The sequence below is a fragment of the Cheilinus undulatus genome, linkage group 17 (genome assembly GCF_018320785.1).
Source record: "Cheilinus undulatus linkage group 17, ASM1832078v1, whole genome shotgun sequence".
Classification (NCBI taxonomy): Eukaryota; Metazoa; Chordata; class Actinopteri; order Labriformes; family Labridae; genus Cheilinus; species Cheilinus undulatus.
In genome coordinates, this window is record NC_054881.1 from 1,916,966 (window position 1) to 1,941,997 (window position 25,032).

General features: G+C 40.2%; 1 protein-coding gene across 1 annotated transcript in view; it reads left to right on the forward strand.

Moving 5' to 3' along the window:
- The window catches only part of gfra2b (GDNF family receptor alpha 2b), a 195,203-nt gene that overhangs the window by 72,476 nt on the left and 97,695 nt on the right, over positions 1–25,032 (forward strand). Inside the window, exon 3 of the mRNA XM_041811059.1 lies at positions 17,994–18,071. Within this exon, the coding sequence (XP_041666993.1) occupies positions 17,994–18,071 (78 nt within the window). The remainder of the gene's footprint in view (positions 1–17,993; positions 18,072–25,032) is intronic.

A 25,032-nucleotide genomic window follows, 5' to 3' on the forward strand; every position in this document is an offset into this window, starting at 1 on the left:
CGACCGGGCATGCGTCTTTCAAACTCTATAAACTCCAAAACTTTGAATAGAAACACACCCAAAAATGCTGCTGGGATTGAAATTACTCATGTCCGCCATCTCCTGGTGTAAAGTGGTAACAGCGCAGACCTCCACCATTAGCCCTATCTCCCAATAGTACAGAATCCTTTAAAAAAAAGTCCTGGATCCAGACGGTGATCCGGATCACTCCCAAAATCTAATCAGTTCTTCTTTATGCCATTTCTGACATTTCCTGAAAGTTTCATCAAAATTCGTCTACAACTTTTTGAGTTATGTTGCTAACAAACGAACGAACCAACCCAATCACATAACCTCCTTGCTGGAGGTAAAAACTTCTAGCCTCTACAGCATCCTGAGACTTGAACCATTGCAAGTACATCAACAGGAAGCCAAAGAATACAAGCCTGTGTCATCATGGTCATGAAATCATGAAATCATGAAATCATGAAATTTAAATGTATTACTTTGAAGAAATTTAGACTTAAAAGGACATGCTGCAGCTCCACGTAGTGGTCAGTTGGCCCGCCATGCTCCACGTTGTTGTTTACGTTATCTTGTTTGTATTCTGCTGTGAATAAATGATGGGTTTATGAAATCTGGCAATCTTTGACTTCCATCTTTTTCACATTTTACACAGTGTCCCAACTTTTTTGGAATTGCCGTTGTAAATAATATCAGATAATTGTCTTGCCCTCTTCCTCTAAGCTCTCCTTCTTCTTCAGTCTCACAAAGAGAGCGCTGCCCGTTCATAAATTTGCCGTGGGCAGTGACCATTTAAACTCTGATAACCCGGCGTTTGCTAACCCCTCTCCCCTCAGCCAATCATCTTCTTCCTCTAATAACTGCAGTGACCTTAGATTACAGAGCGTGTGCTGCAGAATTAAAGGAGTGCGGGTTTGTGTTGGGAGATAAATGTGTTTCTGTCAGCGAGCACAGACGTCACTGAAAGAGTGTAGTCGTTTAAATTTGCTGCTCAGCCGTACGTTTAATGATAACACGCTCACTGTTCCACCTGAAGGTTAATTATCACAGACATGTTCTTCAATTATGAGCCACCTTGAAACCGCGCGAGCGTGGCAGGAGGAGTGTGTGTGGGTGTGTAACTGAAGAGGGAGTGTGTCAGTGGACTGGTAATCCAGCCTCGGGGAGAGAGGGTGGGGGGGGCAACAGTGTAGATAAACAGGGCAGATGTTTATGTATGAAGCTCTACCTGCAGGCACTCACACCAACGCTGATCAGCTCCAATGAAAACGTGAAGCTGTCATGAAGAAGGCGTGCTGCTCGTTTTGTGCTCCAGGCGTTTCCTATTGCTCTTACTGAGGTTTGTTTTCTGAATGTTTGCACAGATGGAGGCGATCGGTGTGAAGGATGAACTCGCCTCAGATTTATTTGTTCATGTGAAGCAGGCAGACCCCTCAGGTGTCCTCAAACATGTTGGATTATGTGGTAAGACCACCCGTTACCAGCATGATTGGGGCCTAATCCAGCAAGCCTTATTTTAAAACTGATGGTTTAAGAGTGGACTCATTATAGTTTAGCAGAAAGACACACATACCGCAGATAGACTGTGGCTTGGATATATTTCACATTTATCTGGGAAATCTCTCTGCAAAGTGTCTGGGAATGGCAGGACTTTTAAAACATTCTCATAAGGTGATTGGTTGAACATTCAGCAGGTGCAGACACAAGAAGCTCCAGTTGTAATCTGAGCTTTGCATGCAGATGCAGTTCTAAATCAGTGGCGCTTGTTGGTGAAGAAAACTCATGCTGAGGCCGGTTGGAAGAAGTGCAGAAACATCTCTGCCAAGAAAAGCTTTCAGCGTGGCAGATGCACAGCGGCTTCGGTCTTACCGGACAACTGAACGTCGTGTATTGACCATCCCTGAAACCCCCACCACGTCCCCTCATCAGCATTCGCTGATTACTCCCACCCCGGCCACGGTGAGGAAAAGCATCGGCTTCGGTATGTGCTGCTGGTGGACTCTCATGGTGCACGGAGTCATTGTGGCTCTGATGCACTGGTGGTCTTGGTCTCACGGGAGGACGTCTTGGTCATGGGGTGAATATTCCTCTATTCCTCCCAGCATTGTGAGTATTCTAGCTACAATTCGCTCTCTTTCTCTCTTTTACGCTCCGACTACAACCACTACTACCACTTCATCTCCTGGACCAGCGGTGCGTCTTCAAAGTCTCTGTGTCCAGAACTTTGAATAGAAACACGCCCACAAATGCTGCTGGGATTGAAGTTACTCATATCCGCCATCTCCTGGTGTAAAGTAGTAACAACATTCATCATCATATTTGCACTTAGAGCCTGTTTAATTCAGCAATGTTGCTTGTCGCAACTTTGCGACTTTGGCGCTTAAAGAAATGTAGCTCAGTTCTAATTAAACTGCTGCTATTCTACAGCTACATCCAGGCTAATCACTGCCCTGGCTGCAGTAACTAAACCCCGCCTATAACAGCTGCAAACTCATGCCAAAGCAGGTCTGTAGCGCCACATTATGTAATAACACCGCATTATGTAATAACCCTAACCATAGGACTTAGTGTTGTCTCCAAGGTATGGCCTACCCAACTACCTTGCCCTAACCCTAACCGCTTAGTGGCTTACAAAATGTGGTGTTATTACATAATGAATTGAAAATTTATTACATTATTACATAATGTGGCGGTACAAGGTCAACAGAAGAGTGAATGCATGTTTTCCATTACAAAAAGTTTTCAGTGGTGATCTTTGCTCTTTCATAAAGACATGTGGTCCTGTTCTGTGCAAAACTGGTGCTATACTGGAGCTACATGTGAGTGAAATGCTACACTGGAAGCAGCCGTTGCTATCAGCTTCCATCCATCTATTTTCTACAATGCTTATCCCGTTTGGGGTTGCAGGAGGCTGGAGCCCATCACTGGGCGAGAGGCAGGGTACAACTTGGACTAGTCACCAGTCGGTCAGACATACAGAGACAAACACTCATGCATGCTCACACTCACACCTACGGGCAATTTAGAGTCACCAATCAACCTGACGAGCATGCCTTTGGTGGTGAGAGAATCCAAGCATGCTCGGGGAGAACATGCAAACCCCGCACAGAAAGGCCCTGACCGTGAAGCGAACCAGGAACCTTCTTGCTGTGAGGCAACAGCGCTAACCAGCTGTGCTGCCGTGCAGACCGCCATCAGCTTCCTCTTCAACTAGACCCCGCCCATAGCTACTGCTTCGTTCTCAAATGAAGCTGATTGGTCAGGTCTGTTTTCAGACCTGCCACAGTTGTTTCAGATTGGAGCTTTGTGAGATGGATTTGCTTGATGACAGACATAGAATCTACATGTTCCCTCAGCATTGCAAGGTTAACACGAAATAGATTCTTTGCAGATGACGAGAACTCCCGTTGGAAGTAGTGACTTCTGTATAGAGAAACTCTACCAAAAGGCCATGTTTTCAGCCGTTTACGACTATGCCAAGCATGCAATGTGTAAAATAAAACATTCCTTATTTTGAAGCTGTTTTTGTGTCCTGAAATCCCAGAGAAAGGGCAGCAGGCAGGAATAAAACAAGTCTCTGGGAGCCTGTTATTGTTCCCCAGAATTCAGCTTTGGTTTTTTGGTAGCGCTGGTGTCGTGCAGTTATCTCTGGCCTCTCTCGGGCTCTGGAGGTCCCTAGTTTCTAGCTTTGTGTTGCTCCCTTTTCAGGACATATTTGATGCAGAGTTCATGGCAGTGGAGCGTTGTTTCTGGCCTGGTCACAGAGTCGTGTTCATATCTCCGGTTCAGCCTTTGTGGACCCTGGTTTATAAAGTTAGTTCTTACTGATTAAAGCTTTCCTCTCAGTTTACTCCTCATCTCACATCAGTGCAGCTGAATCCCCATCATTCCCTGACTGGTCCTGTTTCACTGTCCTAAAGGCAGCAACTATAACAGTGAAGAATCTGCTCCTGGAAACGGTCAGTAAAGTTCAGGAAAGACCGGCTAAATATTGAATGAGCCAACGCTGAGTGAAACAAGGCGGACTTATTGATTTTTGGACTATATGAGAGAAAAAAACAAACACTTCTCTCGATCCTAACAGGTTTTTATTATTCTGAGCACACCATCAGGTGGGCTGCAGGATTCAAACAGCCTGGGGCTGCCAAGATTTACAGTGACCACAAGAACACAAAACATTTCCATTTGGACAAAAAAACAGAAAAGTCCTGAAGTTAAACAACTAAAAGTTTCATATAAAAGGAAAAAGAGGGTTACAGAAAACTGGAGGTGAACAGAGGAGGGGTGAGTCCATGTGATCCTGGTGCAGTCCAGACTGATAAAGCCGGATCGAGTATCAGAGACGATGGGCTGATCCATAGGGCTGATCTATACAGCAGGGCTCCAGACTGTTTGGTTGGAAAGCATGCTTCATCCTCATCATCCTCAGCTCTCTGGTCAGCCTGGAGGGAGACGACGGTAAAGGATGAGCAGATTGGATTTATATCTCACTCACCACACCAGCTTCCACAGGTATGATGAGTATCTGCAAAGATAATGTTTCAAGCGGTCAGTGTAAAACAGTTCATGAACACTTAGTGATGAAATGGAAAAGAAAACTATTGGCTTCAGAATAAAGACAGAAAATTCCAATTTTAAAGAGAAAGAAGGTTCAAACACAAAGTGACATTTTAAGCATTTAAACACTCACCAAAGTTGGTTTCCCTGACCTCTGGAGGTCTTCACTGGCACTGCAGAGTACATTTTTTCATATTTGACCACATGGATGGCACCTTAGAGGGCACTTTGTCCAATTGGAGTACTTTGATGGCACCTTAGAGGGCACATTGTCCAATTAGCCTGCTTTGATGGCACTTTAGAGGACACTAAGTGGAATGCTCTGCAGTCAGAGGGCATCATCATGGGAACTTTGTAAGTCTTTGTTAATTTATGCAGCACCTTAAATTTTGCCCACTTTCAGATGGCCAAAGAGGGCACCTTATCATGTGAATCTTCCAAACAGACATCCATGAGGGCACCTTTGTGGCTGCTTTTCATCATTCCCTCCCCCTCTGAGTCCACAGGTACTTTTTGTAGTTAATAAACATAAAGTTGAAGAAATGGAACCGTCTGAAGTATCAGAGATACTGGCAGCCTTCCTCCAGCCTCCTGCATCCCTCAGCACCATAACTTTCCCCCGTAGTACACAGACCGTGTCTGCTCCTGTTAATGATCCAAAAAGCTGCCTCTCTAAATGTAGCTGCTTCCAGTAATCAGACACGGAGCAGCCGATACCTCCGCCTGTTTTTAGTTTCCTTTCATCTCCTCTCAGCACCGATCTATGGACATTACCCTAGAAATCGAGTCCAACAGCGCTCGCTCCATCCAGCGTTTATTTTCACACTCCTGCAGAGACGCCTCCTCTCTCCGTTTATAATGAACACGTCTAACATCTGGTGCGGTTCCTGCTGCACACGTGCACACACGGCGAGCGTGGCAGGTGGAACACTCGTACATTTGTTGCTCCACTTGTCTGAGTCGTCTCATGAAGTATTATCTCCCTCTGTGAGAGTAAATTAGCTGAAGCTCCACGGGACACGACGCCAGCCGAGCAGCGGGGGGGTTGGCACGTCACTGCTAAATGCCAGACAAATGCTCATGGGTGGCGAGTGATTGCTTTAAAACGGGGGCGTGTTTGAACAGGACTGCAGAGTCTTTTCTGGCACGTGACCGTGTGCTGCAGAGATTAGAGACAAAAGAGCAGAAGAAGAAAAGTTGTCAGTTTGGAGATCCTGGCGTGGCACAGTTTGTTTCCAGAGACGACAGTGAAAATGTCACACCGTCTCTGAATGCAGCACGAGCCTCTGCTGAGTGTTTACCTGAAGGATAAAGGACGTGTCGGCTGTGTGGAGCAATCTGCCCTAATCCTCAGTCCATTTTCTGTTCGCAGTGAAAGAAAACAAGCTCGGTGATGGACGGCTGAGGAGGCGATGCTCGGCTCGTGCGTCAGTGCCATGTTTAGTATTTATGGAGTCGTGTTTGGACTGCTGCTGTGTGAGAAGAATACAATGAGGAAAGATGCTTTTTTTATGACAGAATAAACACTTTCCCTGCTCCTTTTTCCTCCAGCGCTCAGTCATAAACATGTCAGAACACTGAGACACGCTCTAATTTAGCTGGAAGGATCTGAGTGTTTATCATTGGACTTTATTTAACAGCTTCTCCTCAGAGGTCAGAGCTTCTATTATAACACGGACAACAGCTACGTCCACATGAATACAATCAGCACTGAAACTTCATGCAGACATCTTTGATAGAAGATTCTGATCCAGTCCGGCTCTTTAGAGAGGGATTTTATCACAAATGAGACCAGCAGGGTCTGAGCAGAAGGGGCAAACATCCAGGAGCTTTTCCTGGATCATTTTTGTCCCTATCAGGAGCTTATATGGAATATTCTTGTCAAGATTTGACATGCCATAAACCCGAGGCATCATGCTGGGGACAGCTGATGGGGCAACAGGGAGCTCCCTGGTTCAGATCCCTGTCAGACGGGCCTTTCTGTGTGGATTTCTCTCTGTGCATGTGTGTTCTCTGTCTTCCTCCGACTGACCAAACACATAATCAATAGGTTTACCAGTGTCTCTAAATTGCCCGTAGATGTGAGTGTGAATGTGTCTCTACATGTCAGCCAAAGACTGAGCAATGAGCGACACCATCTTTAACTTTTAGAATATTAAAGAGAAGTTTTGGTATTTCTTAAAGTTGGGTGTATGAGGTACTGAGTGGTAGTAGTGCTGTATCCTCCAGTGGTTTCAGTGAGCGGTGCCTCTTCAAACAGGATGCACCTGGAGGAGATAGGCATAGCACTGCAGACGGGTTTAGTTCCTCAGCTCCCTCAGAGTGTCACGTAACAGAGCCCGATCCTGGAGGAGTGGAGTAAATAAAAGCACCATTAGCAAATACATGACTATTTGCACTGAAAACTTAATGACCCATACTGTTGGTATTAAGTCTAAATAACAGCGATCCCAAGACTGAACCTTGAGGGACTCCATTTTTAACTTAAATATATGTAGAGATTAATCCAGGGTGCCCCCTGTCAGTGGCATAAAGGGCTATTCCAGTCATTTCAATGATCAGCAGAACAAGTTTGGAGGAGCTAGTCTATACAGCCTAGCTGACGTGTACGGCTGCTCCACTAAATTTAGTGAGTTCAAGGTAAAAATAGGCAAAACAGAAAAAACAATGTTGGCTCAATTATACACTACATCAACAATGTATTGTATTTATTTTTCACCCAGAAAGCCTCTGTGAGTGGCACAATTTCAAAATGCAAGTTTCACCCCAATCTGCTGGATGTATGGATGGATGAAAAGGTGGATGGATGGATGGATGGATGGATGGATGTTCGGATGAATGGAGGAATGAATGAATGCATGGATGCATGGATGGATGGATGATGATGATGGATGGATGGATGGATGAATGGCTGGATGGATGGATGCATGGATGGATGGATAATGATGATGGATGGATGGATGGATGGATGGATGGATGCATGGAGGGATGGATGGATGGATGATGATGATGGATGGATGGATGAATGGACAGATGGATGGATGATGATGGATGGATGGATGGATGGATGGATGGATGGATGGACAGATGGATTGATGGATGATGATGATGGATGGATGGATGGATGGATGGATGGATGGACAGATGGATGTATGGATGGATGGATGGATGTATGGATGGATGGATGTATGGATGGATGCATTAACAGGAATGAAAACTGATTCCTATGACCAAACATTATTTTATTGATCCATCTGTTCTCAGACGTCTTCACTTGTCTGAAACTTTAACTCCGCCTCCCTTGGTCCCTGCCTCTCAGCCTGTTTTTAGGATATTAAATAAATGAGTCTAGCCATTTTTACTGCAGACAGTTGGGGAGTTTACTGAGTGAACATCAGCTTTAACAACACAATGCAGAGAGATAATTATTGGTTTTTAAGACTCATATTTCATTTAGATGCAGGTGATCAGAAACATAAAAACAAGCAGCTCTGCTCCAAAGTTCAGCCGGTCATGAACCAGAAAAGTTGATCCAATCAGATCACATCACAGCGGCTGCAGGCGTACACACACTCAACGCCACCATGCAAACATCATGTCATATGTCAGAGGAGACACACATATCTGGATTAAACTCAGAGAACTCATCAGGCTCTTAACTGTCACTAACATGTTGATACAACAACACAAACATTGTTATCCTCCCATGATGCAACGCTCCCTGTCTGCCACATGACATGAGATAATTACACAGAAACATATCATCACTGCGTGCCTCTTTGTTTGTGACAGCAGCGCTAATGCAAACACATGTGAAGACATAAAAACACCCCTCACACTGCTGCTGCACGCCATCACTGCCTGTTATCAGACGTAAACGTGTGCAGCTTTAATTCTAGACAAACGGCACGAGTGACACAAGGAAGAGTGAGAATAAAGCTGTTTTATTGGGTAGAAAATAGACATGCTGTCACTTTAAATCCTCTGCTTTTACTTCCACATGTGCATGGATCAGAGATCATAAAAGATCATTTGTAGTGATCAGCTGCAGTCAATAATCAGTGCTCTACAGCTGAGGAGTAGAGAGCACTGTTGTGTCATTATGGAGGCTAATAAGGCTGCCAGCCAATGAGGATTTAGCTCAGCAGCGTTAAGAATCAAATTAAAATAAAATACAGAAACATTGTAGTGTGGAGAGTGGAGACCCAGAAGTGATCACAAAGACGTCCTGTGGCGTGCACGGCGTGGATGGAACTCCGGTCAGACAGGCTACAGTGTTGGTAATTCTGTTTCTGTAAGTCACAACTAAGAGTCCATGAAGTGACACTTTGACAGTGAAAGCAGACCGGAGTCATGCAGTAAAGCAGGGGTGTCAAAGTCAAGGCCCGGGGGCCAAATCCGGCCCGTGGTACAGTTGTACCTGGCCCACTGATCACATCATATTTTTATTATAACTGGCCCACTGATCTGCAGATTTCCTCCTGTTTAAAAATGTAAAACTAACCCTGATGATTTAAAATATCCTTGTTCTGCCAAAAAAAAAAAAAAAAAAAAGAAAGAAAAAGTTAAAATAAATAGATAAAAAGTCAGGAATGTGGGAAGATACATTTCTGTTTTCATTTTATGTTCTTGATTTTGCATCTCACTTTTCAGACAAAGATATGGTTTTGACTTTTTATTTCATTTTATTTCATTTTTTGACTTTTTATCTTATTTCTTTTACCCTTTTATTCCTTAATTTTAATTTTTTTAGTAATATTTTGACCTTTAACTCCCAATTTACTTTTTTTTTCTCACATTTTGACCTTTTTAGCTCCTTACTTTGATTTAATATCTCATAATTTGGCCTTTTGCATCCTCAATTTTCATTATTTATTCATTCATTTTTTATTTTTTGGTGATAAAGTGAAAATACATACACAGAACAGTAACAAGAAAACACAACAAACATACAAATACACACCAAAAGAAAACAAGCAAAATCAATTGATTAAGAAAATAAATAATAATAATAAATAGAAAAATAGAAAAACAGACATTATTATGGCTTTGGTGTTGGATATTCCGTGGTGTTGCTATCCTCAGTTTTGTTTGTTTGTTTATTTATTTATTTTAATTGTTTTTTTTTATTAATTTAATTTTTTTGGTGATAAAGTGAAAATACACAGAACAGTATCAAGAAAACACAACAAATATACACATAGACACAAAAAGAAAACAAACAAAAAAACAAACAAAATCAAATGATTAAGAAAATAAATAATAATAATAAATATAAAAATAGAAAAACAGACATTATTATGGTTTTGGTGCTGGATAATCTGTGGTGTTGCTATCCTCAGTTTTAAATTTAAATAATATTTTGACCTGTGAAACTCAAAAAATTTATATATATATATATATATATATATATATATATAAATTTTTCGGGCTTTGACATTTTTCACCAATGATTTTGAAATTGATCTCATATTTTGACCTTTAAAAATTTAAACTTTCTTTCTTAAAGATTTGCTTTTTGAAAACTTGATTTTGACTTTAAATGCCTTTTTGGTTTGTAAGTTTGAATTTTTATCTCAGATTTTGAGCCTTTAAAGTTACATTTTCACTTTTTTAAATCTCACATTCATTTATCATCACTGCTAAGGGTTTTTTCCCTCATAATTCATTGCTGGTGAAAATGAGGTTGACAGTTTATGGTTAAATGTTGGCCTTGTTCGGCCCTCAGGTTGGGCCCAAACTCAGAATCTGGCCCCTGCTGTGATTGATCTGACATCCCTGCTAAAGTCAAAGGGCGCCTCCTGCTGAAGCTCCTGGTACTGCTTCAATAAAACAGTTAACATGTAAACAGATGATTATTGAGTGTATCAGAAGTTAGAGCAGAGCTCATTTCTGTCAGAGATGATCCATCAGGTTGTCTGGTTTTAGCCCTTCAGACGTGCAGCTCACGCTGATCATCACTTTTTAGGAGGTTTATGGAGCGTCCAGACGTCTCTGTTTTTGTTCAGATCCACATCTCTGCAGCAGAAACTGGGTTAAGATGATGCTTCTCCCCCTGCTGCCGTCCTACAGTGACGCTCAGACACTATTTCCCGTCTCCCTGCAGAGAGAATCCGACATTAGAGGGAAATATCTGACGTGTGGACTAACATGATGCTGTAGAAGCAAAATGCTGTTTTCTGTGTGTGCTCTAATGGCTGGCAGATTTCTTTGTTTGTGTGCAAGGTGAAATCAAGCATTAAACTGAGTACAGAAATGCCTCTCTGAATCACTTCAGTGAAGTATTTACATAAATCTGTAAAAGTGGAAGCCACACAGACAGACCTCTGTGAGCTTGTATAATCATTACAGCGCAGATTAAAGTTTTCACCCCCCTTTAATGATTTTATAAACCAATCATGGTCAATATAATCTGGATTATTTTATAAGAAAATTACAAAAAAAAAGCCTTTTTAATGTCAAAGTGAAGAAAGATTTCCACGAAGTAAAGCCAACTAAATACAAATCTGTAATGTAAAATAAGTGTCTGCATAAATATTCACCCCCTTTAAAGTGACTGACCTAATTCAAAGACGCCTGTGTCTGAAAGGTCCAGTCACTGATTAATCAGTATTCCTGGCTACCATTACACCATGAAGACAAAAGAACACCCAGAGAAAAGGTCATTGGAGTTCCAAGCTTCAGCAGCTGAGATGGAGAGACTCTGCAGACAACAACTGTTGGCCGGGTTCTTCACCAGTCAGAGCTTTATGGGAGAGTGGCAACGAGAAAGACACTGTTGAAGAAAACTCAGATTCAATCTGGACTAGAGTTCACCAGAAGGACTGTGGGAGACTCCATGGTCAAGAGGAAGAAAGTTCTTTGGTCTGATGAGACCAGAATGGAGCTTTGAGACCATCAGACAAGACGCCAAACACTGACATCACCACAAACACACCATCCCCACTGTGGAGCACGCTGGTGGCAGCATCTCAGCAGCATCGTACTGTGGGGATGCTTCTCAGCAGCATCGTACTGTGGGGATGCTTCTCGGCAGCATCGTACTGTGGGGATGCTTCTCGGCAGCATCGTACTGTGGGGGTGCTTCTTAGCTGCCGACCCTGGAAGGCTTGTAAAGGTGGAGGGTGAAAAGAATAAGAAAATATATAAGAAAATACTGGAGGACAATCTTAGTCAGTCTGTAGGTAAATGTACAAATACCTCATGTAAATCACTGTTCTCTGCATGAATCTGGTGCTAAATCATGGCTGTGTGTTCTTTGCACCCTGCAGACTCTTGGATCCCTGCTTTCTGCACTGCTGTGTCTATCAATCTATTAGTTTCTAAATAACTGGATTACCTCTGTGCAGTGATACTGAAACAACTCTTCCCATTAACATTCAGGAGGAGTAATTATCACTTATTTGACACATTTATTATTTAATTGACATTACTTTGTAGAAACCTGTTTTCACCTTGATGTTTAACTCTTTAACTGCCAAAGTCGCAATATTGGGACAAGCAACATTGCTGAATTAGACAGGCTACAGCTGCAAATATGGTGATGAATGTTGTTACTACTTTACACCAGGAGATGGCAGACATGAGTCACTTTAATGCCAGCAGCATTTGTGGGTGTGTGTGTATTCAAAGTTTTGGAGAGAGAGAGTTTTGAAAGACCCACCCCTGGTAGAGAAGACTTGGAAGTGGTGGCTGTAGTCAGAGCGTAACAGAGAGAAAGAGAGCGAATTGTAGCGAGAATACTCACAATGCTGGGAGGAATAGAGGAATATTTACCCTCTGACATGACGTTCAGTCGTCCGTTGAAACCATGGGTGAGACTGTCGGTGCGTCTGTGAGCACCGACAGTGCGTCCGTGTGCCATGACAGTCCACAAGCAGCACTAATAAGGCTGTTGCTTTGCCTCACTGTGGCCAGAGAGGGAGGGGATGTGGTGGGGGTATCAGGGAGGACAATAAACCACTAATAGTGACAGAGGTAGGGGCAGTCATGTTAGAAACAGTGGGAGAAAACGCACAGCCAATGGTGGTAGAGGCCGACTGGTGATGTCAGAATATGCAAATTAGATGTGCGAATTTACTCCCATCACAAACTCTGGGTCATACTGAAGATTTTTCTCATTTACAGTATGCCTTCATCTCTGACCACTTTCAAGCTACAGCCTTTTGAAATCTTGATGTCACAATTGAATATTTTCTTGGAAAAACTCTGGCGCCCAAAGAGTTAAGATAGATTTTTTTGTCTTTTTTCATCAAAAGGCCAAATCATATTGACGGTGATTGATTTATGAAATCAATAACAGGGTAAAGTGTAAGGTTAATACTTTTAATAGGCACTGTGTTTCCCATGCATGTCATCTATGGTCAGAATAATCGACTGTTAGTCTGCAGCTTCAGCCTAGAATATGATAGGTTTTTTTCTTGTCTCAGCCATCCTCTAAATGGAATCTATACAGCTTCTGTAGCTTTTGTGAATCTGATTTTTTAGCTATATTTTTGCTGTTTTTTATCTTGAAGTGGGCAAGTGTCAAACAGTTTCCACCAGAGTTTATTTTCTGCAATAATCCAAAACTCATGAAGAAATGCCACAGGCTTTCTTGTTGATGCTAACTTTTGTTATGCCTGAAAAAAAAAATCCTTCATTCCTGCAGCGCTGTATCGATTTAAACCATGCAAACAACCCGCCCGCTCTCTTAGAGCTGAATAAATGTGACTGGTTTTGTCTTCGTTCAGTGGAATCTTTTAAAACAGTTGGCTGTATCCCCATTTCCCCTCTGCTCTCTCTTATTTATGTCCTCTACTTAATTATCTTTAAAATCCAGTCTTTCCTTTGTGCTTCTAACATCTTTTCTTGATATTCTTTCTTTTTAATGTGAGTATTTAGAGCGTGAAAGGTGTTTCATGGTATTTTTATGCCTTTGTTTGTCTTGTTGCACAGTTTCAGTCTTTAAATAAATCAGACTTTTATGAGATATTCTTCTGATAGCATTAATCCAGCAGAGAACTGTCTCCTCTGCAGCACATTTATACCAATGAACAGGATTTAGCAGCAGAAATATGATCCAGAATCAGCCTGGATGAGCTGATATTAAACGTTCTGTGTCTTCACACTCACATGTAAGGGTTTATAGGAGAGAAGTCGACAAACTTTCTCTAAGAGAAGTCTGGAAGTGTTGGCAGCAGGGTCTCAGCTCTCTGTGGTTTAAAAGATTAATGATTATGTGAATGAAATCAGAATCGACGTGATCAGAACTGTCACACAGTGACACCTTTTCTTCTCCCTCACAGCCAGCTTCAGCTGTCAAAACACATTGTCACATCAACATCACATCTGATCCCCTAATGACGGCGAGGACGAGTGAGGAGAGAAACCCGATGTTTGTGTTTGTGTGGGCGAGGCGAGAGTGAGAACGCTGCCGGGGTTATGCTCTGCTTCTGTTTGCCAAAGAGAGAAGAGTCTTATTTTTAAGAGGAGCTTGAGAAGGTCGTTTTTAGAAATATGGAGGCCCCAGAGTGGAGCGATCTCAGAGTGGAGCCGAATCAGAGTGGAGGTCTGCGGCTGACCGTGCAGATGGTAGCCCTGCAGATGGTAGCCGTGCGGATGGTAGCCATGCAGATGGTAGCCGTGCGGATGGTAGCCATGCAGATGGTAGCCATGCAGATGGTAGCCCTGCAGATGGTAGCCGTGCGGATGGTAGCCGTGCAGATGGTAGCCGTGCGGATGGTAGCCGTGCAGATGGTAGCCGTGCAGATGGTAGCCGTGCAGATGCTAGTGGGTAATGGGCAAATGCGTACAGAATTGCCCAAAATGCAGTATGCAGTATGAATATATAAATGTGAAAGTTGCAGTATGCCAAAGATACCCGGATGACGTACTGATTCGGAAAATTTCCCAGGATGCATCGGACGTAATGGTGGAGAGCGGCGAAACTTTCACCAGAGCAGCTGACAGTTACAAAAAGTTCCATTACTTTTTATCTTTACCTTTTTAACATGTACTATAGTGACATAAGTTGTAATAAGGTCACTGCTGTTTTTGTTTTACTGTTACGGCTAACGGCCTTAAAGGCGCTGCCAAGTGTGTCCTTTCACTGCACTATACATGCTAAGCTAAACAACGGCTATAAAAATCAGAAAAATCAAATAGAAACACTTCCCAGATTTTTTCTGTACATAAATGGATTGGGAACGCCGTAGCGTCGTTTAATATTGACCAGGGTATGACGTACTTCTGTACTTCAGCTAAACGGGGCCAAGCATACTACACGATAACGTCCCACTGGCAGTCATACTGCATACTACTGTTGAACGCAGTGCGCAGTACATTCTGCATACTGCGTTCGGCAGTGGGCCAATCCGAAAGCAGCCATACTGTTGCCTCTCAGCGCTAGGGCTTCTTCTTCTTCTTCTCTGGGGCATCACACCATGGTGCCACCTACTGTTTCAGAATGGGTAGCCTCTACCAGTGTTAATTTTGTTGACTAATTATTTTCATTATAGTCTTTATTAATAGCCTTTTTCCCTGATGAAAATGAGACAGAAACTAATAAAAACAAGCACACATGGACAAAAACTAAAACTGATTTAATTGACATTTCAGTCAACAAATAAAAACGAGACAAAAATGTTTGACAGAGGCTTCATCCAATCAGACCTAATTTCATCATGTAGAAAGTAGGGGCCAGTCAGGCATGTATCCAATCACAGCTACTTTGGCTGTGTGGAAAGGTGGGATGAGATACGGGGAGATCCAATCACAACAGCTTTTGCTGCGTGGTGGCGGGGTAAGCTGGGGAGAGATCCAATCAGTCGACTAAATTTGCTGTAAATTTCGTCGATGTATGTATGTATGATGTATGCTCCTGCATACAAACATTCCCACTGTTTGAGTCCTTCAGTCTCAGTAAAGTCTGCTAAATAAGCAGCTAGCAGCTCCATAAATCTGGAGATATTATCTCTGGATTACTCTGATATCAATCAAGATTAAAGTTCTCAGTAACAAACAACTTCCAGAGATAATCTCCTTTCTTCTTTTCAGATTAATCCTCAGAACATGAAGGTAATCCTGAGTCCAAACGAGTGTTTCCTCGCTGTGGGTTTAGATGTAACCCAGATATGATTTCTGAGAGGAGAGCAGTTCAATCAAGCATCAAGAATTTAGAGTTTGTCAAACTCCTGCATGAGCAGCATGTCTCTGCAGGGTCGATCCCTTATTTCATGTCTTATTATTCCTCTAAATGACGGCATGGAGGAGCCACCTGCTGAACAGGTCCCAGGCCTTTAATGCAGATCCATGAGGGTCCTGCAGCTCACCATGAGAGGGCCTTTAAGAGAGTTTTCTTATTTATACTGTGTGATAAGTCTGCCTTCATGGCCAACAGTGCTGTGCAGTTATGAGCCAGTGTTTAACAGTTATAACACAGTTAGAGGGTGGATGATCACGCGTTTTCAGGGAGGTTTCTGTCCCGTTATGAACGTAAAGCAGACTCATGCTCACTCACTTTCTCTGCCTCTCTCTCAGACTAGGCCTTATACAGAAACCGGGGCTTCAAGCAGCAGTGGAGGGCCCCCGCATAATTTCACTGCAAAAAAAGTCTAAAATGTTTAAAAATGTCTAGTTAACATATTTTTGTCTAATATTCTTTTTTTCCTTAGTCTGCATGTCATTTTCAGGATCTCTACCAGTGAGATTTGTCTATATTTATTTATTTATTTATTATTATTATTAATAATAATAATAATAATTATTATTATTATTATTATGTTTATTATCTATTTAAATTTATTCAAATCTATTAAATTATATTTTCATTTAATTATATTATTCTATCTAATTTTATCTTATGTAATAATTTATTTTTTATTCATTTATCTATTATTATTATCATTATTGTTATTATTATTATTATTATCAATTATTATTATTATTATTATTATTATTTATTATTTTATATTTATTTTGTATTTATTATATTTTATGATATCATTTCTCTTTTTTTAAATTTGTCTATTGATCTATTTCAGAGCCAGCCAAAAGGGGGTGTTTGAGGTATTTTAGCTGAATATTTCTGTGGCTGTCATGTTGTCTATCACTGAGTTTGAGGCTAAAATGCTGTAAAGTGAAAAAAAAAAAAAAAACAAGCAGTAAAATTGCACTCCCAAAATGGCTGCTTCCACAGAAAACTGCAGAATGGCCTGATAAATACGTGTTTAACATACATTTTATTTGCTAATAATGGCAGACAGGTGGATTTCTGAAAACCGGATGAAACAAATCCATTCCTGATTAAACTATTCTGATCTCAGCTGTTGTGGAGTGTTTTTATAGCTGTAGGAGGATTAAAAACGTATTTTTTCTGCTGCATATTTGAATGATCTGGGGGCCTGATGCGGCCCACGGGCCACCAGTTGATTATCCCTGCTGTACACCATACTAGCATCTGTTCACTCCCACGCACGCAGGAAGCCCGCTCCAGACTGGCTGCATGTTCTGCCGCGTGTTCGTGCCCACTCACGCTCACTTTTACCTCAATAAACCCACACGTGACCTGATTCAGCATATAGAGGAAGTGTGTTTGGAACTCAGGCTTTTACTTTGAAAAGCACAAACCAGAAGTTGACTCTTACCGTGGTCTGACATCCTCTAAGGCTGCTCCACTGAAGGAGAAGTTTAGAGGAAAACTTCATTAAAGAGGCGCCTTTAAGCTCCTGGCCTTCAACAAAAAACACCATTTAAACATTTTCTACCAATCTAGACCTGCATGTGAGCTAACAGTGAAATATGGCTCTGCATTTATCATTTTCCTGCTATTACGGCCCACAGCTGCTGGACAACCTCGACTCTCTGAACTCTCCGTGTCTGATCTCAGCGTACTTCTTCAGTGAGATGCTGCAGACATGCAGGAGGCCTAAAAACTCTGACTGTGCATGCAAGTAAACCAAAACTCCACACGTCCAGTCTGAAAGGGCTTAAAGAGTCAGATTCTCATTTCAACAGCACAGACACGCAGCGTGCACGCTAACAGGTGACACCCAACCTAACACCAAAGCTGCAGCCTTCAGGCCAGGAGATGAACCTTCATCTTCATCATCCTATCTGGCAGCAGCTTCTTGAATTGGTCGTTGTTGCTTCATGTCATTTTTCCAGATTTGAAGGCTTACCTGTGTTTTAATTCAGTGGTAGTGTTTAGCTCTATAAAACAATGAGAGGTGTGTTGCCCTCCTCTCTGTGTTCATCCTTCTCTCCGCCCTGATGTGTGTTTGAACTGAGACAAAATGGATTCCCGCTGAGCCGAGCCGACAGCACGGACGGTCTGACTTTGAAGGCGGTTTTCAGGAAGAGCCAGATGTTCAGATGTGTGAACCTGGCATCACGCCGTCGCTGAGTGTGAGAGAATCCGAGCTGAACGCTTTTCTTGTCCTCCTCTTTTTCAGGAGAGGAGTTCTACGAGACGTCTCCGTACGAGCCCATCCACTTCTCTGAGGAGTTCAGACACGCCTCCATCATCTCAGGTAGGCTGCTGTGGGTGTCTCCTGGCTGATTAAGATGAATGTAGCAGCTCCACCCCACGCCCAGCCTGCTCCTCCATCTGTGGATGTGTGAATGAGCGCATATCTGTGATGGCTGAGGTTGGAGCTTGTGTTTCCTTTTATCCTGTTTTCCCCATTTCATCCCATTCTGCTACTTGTTTTGTTGTTACCCTTCTTTGGCCTTTCTTGTCACATTTTGCCCATGTTTGTTTGTTTGTTTGTTTGTTTTTTTTTTTGTTTGTTTGTTTGTTTGTTTTTTTGTTTGTTTGCCCATTTTTGCTCCTTTAATCTGTTTTTTTTTTCCACTTATTCTCTCATAGCCATGCAGCCTCTTGTCTCTTCTCCTGTGAAGCCATGCTGTTGTGATGGATGTGGTCTGTGGTTTAGCATGGTCTTGCTGACAGAGACGTTGTCTGGATGGGAGCATATGTGTCTCTAAAAGCTCTCTCTACTTCTCAGCATTGATAGTTCCTCTCCAGATGTTAGAGCTGCCCACGCCATAGGCACTAATGCAACCCCATACCATCAGAGATGCAGGCTTTAGACCTGAGCCAGGAGAACCAGCTGGATGCTCCCTCTCCTCTTTAGTCCACAGGACACGACGTCCGTGGTTTCCTCTGACCACAGAACAGTTGTCCATGTTTCCTCAGTCCATGTTAAATGAGCTGTGGCCCAGAGAAGACGGCGGTGTTTCTGGATGCTGCCCCTTTTTACCACTTTAAGCCAATTTTTGTCACATTTATCCCATTTTTACAAATTCTGCTTTCCCCTCTTTTACCACATATTTGCCCACTTGTTTCCTTTTTAAACTCATATTGGCTGTTTGTCCTTTTTTTTTTCCCTCTTTTAAAACTATGAATCGATTTTGTCACTTTTTAACAACTTTTCACCATTTTTCCTGGCCATTATTGCCCCTTTAATCCAATTTCAACCCATTCTTTACAATTTCTTAAACCCTTTTCATCATTTTCCCTGCCTATATTTGCAACTCTTAGCAAATTTTGTCCACTTTAAGCCAATTTTGTCACTTTTAACCAATTTTTGCCATCTTTTAATGGCTTTGCACCTACTTATACCAAATTTTGGCCACTTTTTAACACCTTTTCACCATATTTCTTGGCCGTTTATGCTCCTTTAAGCCAATTTCAACCCATTTTATACAATTTCTTAAACCCTTTTGACCACTTTCCTGTCTGTATTTGCAACTCAGCAAATTTTGTCCATATCAAGCCAATTTGTCACTTTTAACCAATTTTGCATTTTTTTAAACAGCTTTGCATCTTCTTATACCACATATTTCTGCCACTTTTTTTTTGTTAACTGTCTAAACCTTTTGAATTTTTTTCTACAATTTGAAGACAGAGTTTATTCACAGATCTGTGAACCTCTGCCCATCTTTACTTCTGAGAGACTCTGCCTCTCTGAAATGCTCCTTTTATACCCAGACATGTTGTTGATAATTAACCTAACTAGTTGCATACTGCTCCTCTAGCTTGTTTCATTAGCATCATTTACTTTTCCAGCCTTTTGTTGCCCTGTCCCTGAGACGTGTTGCTGCCATCACATTCAACATTTTTCCTGAAATGGTTAAAGGACTCAGTTTCAACATCTGATTGGTTGTTTAGGTTCTATCGTGAATCAAATATGGGTTTATGAGATTTTATGTCTGTTTTTAGATCCTCATTACTGTCCCAACCTTTTCTGGAATTAAACTTGTAGAAAACTGGGCAACGTCCAACATGACACAACTTAAAGTTTGAGTAAATATCTGTATTTTGGGGTTTTTGGTGAGATCAAGCGTGTTATTTTGCAGAGCTGCAGACCTAGAATGTGCTGCAGCTCTGCGTCGTGGTCAATGGAAGATGACTGAGAATTATGGGTAGAATTTCCCTCATGTGTTTATTCTGACTCTGGCTGCAGACTTCTGCCTCGCCTACCTTCACATAACATCCTAATAATTCCCATAATGCTGCGTTTCCTCCCTACATGCACATTTAGCACAGACAGGAATGTATTAGCTTTACATAAACATATCTGTTCCTTCCTCTCCTCTCCATCAGCCGGCCTCTGATTGGTCACAGGACATTAGAGCTGCTGCACAGCCTCCCCTCCCTCCTCCATGTGTGCATTTGCTTCATACACGAGTCTGAGGAGTGTTTAAATGTCAGAAGCCCCGAGCAATACATCGTCATTTACGCTCTGGCTGTGTGTGTTTGTGCGTGTGGTCAAACAGCTGTGAAATAGACTCGCAGCTCTGTAAATTGGGTTCTGCTCTCTCAGATTAACACGAGTACAAACATGAGCAAAGCAGGAGCGCTGCAGCCGATGCAACTTCAAAAGCACTTTCTTCCTCTCCGTCTCTATCTGTTCCTCTTCCTCACACGCAGGGAGAGCAGAGGTGTTTCATATTTCCCCGTATCGACCTCCAACGCTGACCACGTCTGCTCATACATGTGCAGGATCCACGCGGGAGCACCAGGCCGCAGATGTGTGCGTCTGTTTCAGAGCCACGTCCCTCCAATCACCTGTCGACTGGGATCTGAAAGCATGATGTGAAGATTCACAGTCGGAGAGCCTGGAATGCTCCGAGCAGATAAAGAGGAGACAAGAGCGAGGCGGCGAGGAGGGAGGGGGAGATAAGAGGATAATACAGGAGTGTGTTAAATAGCAGTGGCAGAAGAAAGAGCACTGGAACATTAAAGTATGTTTCAGACAAGAGTGGCACGAATTGATTGGAGGGGAAGGCTCGGCGTGACAGAGTGTTTGTGAATCTGGAGCTGCCCGTGTGTGCTTATGACAAAGGCAGCTCCAGAGGAGTTTGGAGACTCCAAGGAAGCAGCAGAGTGGATTTTTTAACTTGTCAGCGAGGTTACAGCCGGTGTGAGCAGGAAGCTGGGGTCCACTGGTCAAAGTAACGATAATATGTCACCAACCAACAAGAAAATATGAGAATAACTGTTAGAAACAAGGAAATATGAGAATAACTGTTAGAAACAAGGAAATATGAGAATAACTCTGATAGAACCATGGAAATATGAGAATAACTCTGATAGAAACATGGAAATATGAGAATAACTCTGTTAGAAACATGGAAATATGAGAATAACTCTGTTAGAAACATGGAAATATGAGAATAACTCTGATAGAAACAAGGAAATATGAGAATAACTCTGTTAGAAACATGGAAATATGAGAATAACAATGATAGAAACATGTAAATATGAGAATAACTCTGTTAGAAACAAGGAAATATGAGAATAACTCTGTTAGAAACATGTAAATATGAGAATAACTCTGTTAGAAACAAGGAAATATGAGAATAACTCTGTTAGAAACATGGAAATATGAGAATAACTCTGATAGAAACAAGGAAATATGAGAATAACTCTGTTAGAAACATGGAAATATGAGAATAACTCTGTTAGAAACATGTAAATATGAGAATAACTCTGTTAGAAACAAGGAAATATGAGAATAACTCTGATAGAAACAAGGAAATATGAGAATAACTCTGTTAGAAACATGGAAATATGAGAATAACTCTGATAGAAACACGGAAATATGAGAATAACTGTTAGAAACAAGGAAATATGAGAATAACTCTGATAGAAACACGGAAATATGAGAATAACTGTTAGAAACAAGGAAATATGAGAATAACTCTGTTAGAAACATGGAAATATGAGAATAACTGTTAGAAACATGGAAATATGAGAATAACTGTTAGAAACAAGGAAATATGAGAATAACTCTGATAGAAACATGGAAATATGAGAATAACTGTTAGAAACATGGAAGTATGAGAATAACTCTGTTAGAAACAAGGAAATATGAGAATAACTCTGATAGAAACATGGAAATATGAGAATAACAATGATAGAAACATGGAAATATGAGAATAACTCTGTTAGAAACAAGGAAATATGAGAATAACTGTTAGAAACATGGAAATATGAGAATAACTCTGTTAGAAACATGGAAATATGAGAATAACTGTTAGAAACATGGAAATATGAGAATAACTCTGTTAGAAACATGGAAATATGAGAATAACTCTGTTAGAAACATGGAAATATGAGAATAACTCTGTTAGAAACATGGAAATATGAGAATAACTGTTAGAAACATGGAAATATGAGAATAACTCTGTTAGAAACATGGAAATATGAGAATAACTCTGTTAGAAATATGGAAATATGAGAATAACTGTTAGAAACATGGAAATATGAGAATAACTCTGTTAGAAACAAGGAAATATGAGAATAACTGTTAGAAACATGGGAATATGAGAATAACTCTGTTAGAAACATGGAAATATGAGAATAACTCTGTTAGAAACATGGAAATATGAGAATAACTCTGTTAGAAACAAGGAAATATGAGAATAACTCTGTTAGAAACAAGGAAATATGAGAATAACTCTGTTAGAAACATGGAAATATGAGAATAACTCTGTTAGAAACATGGAAATATGAGAATAACTCTGTTAGAAACATGGAAATATGAGAATAACTCTGTTAGAAACATGGAAATATGAGAATAACTCTGTTAGAAACATGGAAATATGAGAATAACTCTGTTAGAAACAAGGAAATATGAGAATAACTCTGTTAGAAACAAGGAAATATGAGAATAACTCTGTTAGAAACATGGAAATATGAGAATAACTCTGTTAGAAACAAGGAAATATGAGAATAACTCTGTTAGAAACATGGAAATATGAGAATAACTCTGTTAGAAACATGGAAATATGAGAATAACTCTGTTAGAAACATGGAAATATGAGAATAACTCTGTTAGAAACAAGGAAATATGAGAATAACTCTGTTAGAAACAAGGAAATATGAGAATAACTCTGTTAGAAACAAGGAAATATGAGAATAACTCTGTTAGAAACATGGAAATATGACAATAACTGTTAGAAACATGGAAATATGAGAATAACTCTGATAGAAACATGGAAATATGAGAATAACTGTTAGAAACATGGAAATATGAGAATAACTCTGTTAGAAACAAGGAAATATGAGAATAACTCTGTTAGAAACAAGGAAATATGAGAATAACTCTGTTAGAAACATGGAAATATGAGAATAACTCTGTTAGAAACAAGGAAATATGAGAATAACTCTGATAGAAACATGGAAATATGAGAATAACTCTGATAGAAACATGGAAATATGAGAATAACTGTTAGAAACAAGGAAATATGAGAATAACTGTTAGAAACATGGAAATATGAGAATAACTCTGATAGAAACATGGAAATATGAGAATAACTCTGTTAGAAACAAGGAAATATGAGAATAACTCTGTTAGAAACAAGGAAATATGAGAATAACTCTGTTAGAAACAAGGAAATATGAGAATAACTCCGGTAGAAACATGGAAATATGAGAATAACTTTGTTAGAAACATGGGAATATGAGAATAACTCTGTTAGAAACATGTAAATATGAGAATAACTCTGTTAGAAACATGGAAATATGAGAATAACTCTGTTAGAAACAAGGAAATATGAGAATAACTCTGTTAGAAACATGGAAATATGAGAAAAACTCTGATAGAAACATGGAAAATATGATAAAAACTTTTAGAAACATGGAAATATGAGAATAACTCTGATAGAAACATGGAAATATGAGAATAACTGTTAGAAACATGGAAATATGAGAATAACTCTGTTAGAAACATGGAAGTATGAGAATAACTCTGTTAGAAACATGGAAGTATGAGAATAACTCTGATAGAAACATGGAAATATGAGAATAACTCTGTTAGAAACAGGGAAATATGAGAATAACTCTGTTAGAAACATGTAAATATGAGAATAACTCTGTTAGAAACAAGGAAATATGAGAATAACTCTGTTAGAAATAAGGAAATATGAGAATAACTCTGTTAGAAACATGGAAATATGAGAATAACTCTGATAGAAACACGGAAATATGAGAATAACTCTGTTAGAAACAAGGAAATATGAGAATAACTCTGTTAGAAACATGGAAATATGACAATAACTGTTAGAAACATGGAAATATGAGAATAACTGTTAGAAACATGGAAATATGAGAATAACTCTGTTAGAAACAAGGAAATATGAGAATAACTCTGTTAGAAACAAGGAAATATGAGAATAACTCTGTTAGAAACATGGAAATATGAGAATAACTCTGTTAGAAACATGGAAATATGAGAATAACTCTGTTAGAAACATGGAAATATGAGAATAACTCTGATAGAAACATGGAAATATGAGAATAACTCTGTTAGAAACAAGGAAATATGAGAATAACTCTGTTAGAAACATGGAAATATGAGAATAACTCTGATAGAAACATGGAAATATGAGAATAACTCTGTTAGAAACAAGGAAATATGAGAATAACTCTGTTAGAAACAAGGAAATATGAGAATAACTCTGTTAGAAACAAGGAAATATGAGAATAACTCCGGTAGAAACATGGAAATATGAGAATAACTTTGTTAGAAACATGGGAATATGAGAATAACTCTGTTAGAAACATGTAAATATGAGAATAACTCTGTTAGAAACATGGAAATATGAGAATAACTCTGTTAGAAACAAGGAAATATGAGAATAACTCTGTTAGAAACATGGAAATATGAGAAAAACTCTGTTAGAAACATGGAAATATGAGAATAACTGTTAGAAACATGGAAATATGAGAATAACTCTGATAGAAACATGGAAATATGAGAATAACTGTTAGAAACATGGAAATATGAGAATAACTCTGTTAGAAACAAGGAAATATGAGAATAACTCTGTTAGAAACAAGGAAATATGAGAATGACTGTTAGAAACATGGAAATATGAGAATAACTTTGTTAGAAACATGGGAATATGAGAATAACTCTGTTAGAAACATGTAAATATGAGAATAACTCTGTTAGAAACAAGGAAATATGAGAATAACTC